Below are 4561 nucleotides of genomic sequence, written 5' to 3' on the forward strand. Positions count from 1 at the left end.
TAGATAGGATCTTTAGGGTCTTTTTTAACCTTGGGACCTCTAGCAGCTTTGAGGAAAGTTTTAAAACCCTCGTGCCTACTAGACCTTGGGAGGCCATTGAAATTGAAAGGAGGCCAAGTAATCTTAACAAAGATGACGGATGGAAAATCAACAACGGTTGGATCCCTGTCCTTTCATCTTAGAAAGCTTCCCCCCTCCTTTTTCCCCCTTTTTTCCCCTCTTTCCTTCGTCTAATATTTTCCGGTTTGGATTTTCTCACTCATCTCTTATAGTGTTTGATTTTTCCTTGTATTCTCTTCTCTATTTATTTGTTGTTTTCCGTTTCTTTTATTTATATAGTATTTATCGTTGTTATCTAGATATTTTCAGGTTTGGATTTTCTCACTCATCTCTTGTATTGTTTGATTTTTCCTTGTATTCCCTTCTCTATTTATCTGTTGTTTTTCTATTTTCTTTTATTTATATAGTATTTATGGTTGTTATCTATTTGTTATTATTAATATTATCACGATTTATTTTCAATTCCAATATTATTCATTTATTAGTATTAGGATAAGTTTATATATATTTTATTAATTAAAAAAGGAAAAATTCCCCTAATAATTATGTTTCTTCCAGTAAACACTTTTAATATATATATTTAAGTTAATTTTTAATTAATTAAATTTTTAATTAAACATATTTTTTTAGTTAAATTTTTCCACTGGAAAAAATCAGTAATTTTCATTATTAAAATTACATATAGTAGATGTCGTTGGCATATGCTGTAGTGTTCATACAAAATCCACCACGCAGGGTGATGTATCAGAGTATATACAAAAAAGAGATAGAAACATATATGAGTCTGGCTGTATAGCCTGTTCGAGATCACGTGGGATCTATTTGCATACAGTATGATATCCATATCTATGTACAGTTTTTCATCAAAGACAAAATTGCTATATTACTGTCGGCTACCGGGACTGTTGTCCCGCTGATCTCTCTGATCTATGTATGGCCTATGATAAAACCTGTGTTCTTCAGTCCCCTGCTGCTCCACAATTAGCCATTCGCCTCTGGGAAGTATCGTGGCCTCTTTGGATAATTTGTCAGCCTCGCTGTTATGTTCTCTGTAAATGTGTAGACAAGAGAAATGATTAAATGCTGCCTTGAGTGTAAGTGCATCATATAATATATTGCTGAGAGTGTGTGTATGACATATAGTGGCATTATTGATCCAATTAACAACCATCATTGAGTCCCCGAATATGTTAAGATTTGTATACTGATGTGTCAATGAGAAATGCAATAGATTTCGAATGGCCAAGAGCTCTGCAAAATTATTTGATCCTCTGCCGAATCCCATTTTTACAAGGTATCTATGGTGTTCATTGATATGCAGTACAAATCCACCTCCACATCCAGTTTGATTCGCAGCCCCATCGAAGAAGGCCCACGGGGTCGATTTATCAATTGTGGGTTGAGCCTGTATCGTCCTGGTTCGAGTGGGGGGAGGGTCAGGTAATTCTTGGTACGCGGCAACGATGGTTGCTTCTGTACGGGGCCAACACACAGCCTGCTCCTCGAAAATGACTCGATTCTGTGCTAACCAAATGTGCCAGGTTGCCACGAGGGGAAGGTTTAGGAGCTTGGAACCCGGGTGGCAGTGGTTCCAGGCAGTCCACGCACCCGAAATGTCATCCCCATTCCAGTTCCCTGAAATGCCAAGTTGAGTGCAGATGTTGTTCCACAGAGTGTGTACTGCCGGGCAATGGAGGAATATGTGGGCCGAAGTCTCTGATGCCGCTTTGCAGAATGTACACCAGGAAGGTCCATAGATGGATCTGCGAGTAAGGTGTTCGCCCGTGGGAATGGTATCTTTGAGGACACACCAGAAAAATAATCTGGTGCGTGGAGGAGCATTCAGCTTCCAAATGTCACGCCACCACGATGGCGATGGCTCCGGTTTTCTGTGAATAATAAGTGCGCTGTACCCAAACTTAGGAGCGTAGATACCATTGTCCGCCTTACACCAAATAAGTTCGTCAGATCCTTGTTTGATGCGGATATGGGATTCGGTTAGTGCAAGAACATATTCACTCCATTCCTGATGCCACTGCGGTGGAAGGTCAAGTTGCTGAGCCGATTTCCAAGCTTGAGTGAAAATGTCTGTGCGCAGTTGATCAGCAATATGAGCAAAATTCCGAATGTCTCGATCATTAAGGAATGAAATGAGATCTCGGTTGAGGATGTGTCTGCCTCCACTATTAATCCATGGATCCAGGCCAATCCTGCCGAGCGTTCCATCGTTTATTCTCCATACTAGATTATCTCGGATGAGGGGAAGGGAGTGTATCAGGGCCTTCCATATTGATGAACATCCCTTCGATGTCCAAGATGGTAATCTAGCCCAATCCAGAATGTTCTGAGGCCAAATGTATTTGTGATAGGATACTTGTGCCCATAGATTTTGGCTGGTTAATAGTGTCCATCCCATCTTAGCAGCAAGAGCCATAGCGAAGTCGGGTAGGTCTTTGAGACCCCAGCCGCCCCATTTTTTGGGCAAGGTGATTTTCTTCTAGCTAATCCATGCAAATATTCTTTTGTCCTGGTTCCCATTCCAGAGGTATGAATTGCACAGCTGCTTCAATCGTCCCAGAATATTCCTCGGTATCCACGCAAATGCCATCCAGAAGACCGGGGTAGCCTCTAAGACAGACTTAATGAGTACCAATCTGCCAGCCCTAGATAGGAATCTGAAGCTCCAGCCTAAAAGTCTTTTTTCCAATTTGGCGACCAACCACGCCCAATCAACAATTCTTTGACAAGTAGGCTTCAGTCTGAATCCCAAATATTTGAGGCCTCTATCCAGAGGGAGAACATTATAGGGAAATACCTGAAGGGCTAGCTGGGATTCCTGTACCGTAGTGCGGGAGCATGAGATAGAGGATTTAGTCTGATTTGGAAGCATACCTGTAGCGGCAGAAAAAAGTAGAAGGATCTTTGAAAATGACCGAGAGTCTCGAACACTGCCATCAAGAAGGATAAGAACATCGTCCACGAAGAGCAGATGTGTGAGGAAACATAAATCGGATATGCGAAGGCCCCGGACATCACCAGCTCTCTTTGCAGAGTCTATGAGACGACTTAGGCCTTCCATGACCAGTAAGAAGAGCAGGGGAGAGAGGGGGCATCCCTGTCTCAGTCCCCTTTCAGAATGAAAAAAGGGAGAGGCCGAACCATTTATGAGAATGCTGAATGTTGGGGAGGATATACAGGCCATGATCCAAGAGATGTAGGAGTGAGGAAAACCCAAGTGGATTAGGATCATTTTGATATAGAGCCAGCTGACCCGGTCAAATGCTTTTGAGAGGTCAATTTTGAGGAGGATGGCTTTAAGGTGCTTGGACCAAATAGAATGTATAGCTTCTTGGGCCAGGCCAATGGCCTCATGTATCTGTCTAGATTCGAGGAAAGCAAATTGTTGCGGGGCAATGGACCTGGAGAGGATTGGTCTAAGACGATTTGCAATAGTCTTAGAGATGATTTTGTAGAGGCAATTGCACAAAGAGATAGGCCTGTAGTCATCAAAGGATTCAGGGGTATCAGTTTTTGGGATGAGAGCAATGAAGGTTGAATTGATGGCATGGTAGATGGATCCTGTAGCTCTGCTCTCCTCGACCACACTCAGCAGGTCCTGCCCCAGGACCTCATAGAAGGCTAAATAAAATTCAATGGTCCATCCATCCGGGCCAGGGCTCTTATCTTTTTTGAACCACTTCAGTACTCCTTCCAGCTCCTCTGCCGAAACCGGATCATTTAGAGCCTCCACATCCTCTTCCTCAACAAATCTCGGGAAGTGATTTGCCACATTGATGATATCAGGTAGATTAACATCACGGGGACACTTGTAGAGTTCCCTGAAGTGAGAGGTGCCCAGATGAGCGAGCTTGTTAAAAGTGTCTGCTATTTCACCATCAGGTGTGGGGAGCTTCCAGATAGTATTTGATACTTTCCTGCTCTTAGCAAAGCTATGGAAGAACTTCGTGTTATCATCCCCAGCTTGTATCCATAATGCCCTACTCCTCAATCTTATGGATTCCTCTCTCTCTTTGAGGATTTTTGCTTTTTGATTCTCCAATTCAATCAGCCTGCATTTATCTGCTGCTGTAATGAACCCCAACCCCCTTTCGTCGGTGAGAGAGCATAATTCAGCTTCAATATGGGTTAGTTGTGCAATGTCTCGAGCCTGTTTCTCCTTTGCCCATACAATAGATATATGTTTAATTTCCGAGAGATTTCTGCAGAATCCTTTAGCAAGTGATTCTAATCCATTGATAGGGTGAGAGGACCAGTAATCAGATATCATCTTGACATATGAAGGGTCCTTCAGCCAGGTATGATTAAATTTGAAAGGTGCTTTGGGCTTCTTGAAGGGACCCTGAATCTCCAGGTATATTGGAGAATGATCCGACCAACCCCCCGAGCCAACCCATTGTTTGTAATGTTGCAGTCGCTGAAGAAGTGTCTCCTTCATGAGGAATCTGTCAAGTCTGCGGGCTAGTGCAGCGTCCCCCACCCA

At 42.9% G+C, this 4561-nt stretch overlaps 1 protein-coding gene across 1 annotated transcript; it reads right to left on the minus strand.

Annotated features, from left to right (window-relative positions):
- Positions 1-943: 943 nt before the first annotated feature.
- Positions 944-2494, minus strand: LOC149243798 (uncharacterized). The gene has a single exon (XM_089371312.1). The coding sequence runs from the start codon at positions 2492-2494 to the stop codon at positions 944-946; it is 1551 nt and encodes a 516-aa protein (XP_089227438.1).
- Between the last annotated feature and the right edge of the window lie 2067 nt (positions 2495-4561).

This window comes from Pinus tabuliformis, chromosome 8 (assembly GCF_031772625.1).
Source record: "Pinus tabuliformis cultivar Carrire ecotype Pingquan chromosome 8, CPIR1, whole genome shotgun sequence".
NCBI lineage: Eukaryota > Viridiplantae > Streptophyta > Pinopsida > Pinales > Pinaceae > Pinus > Pinus tabuliformis.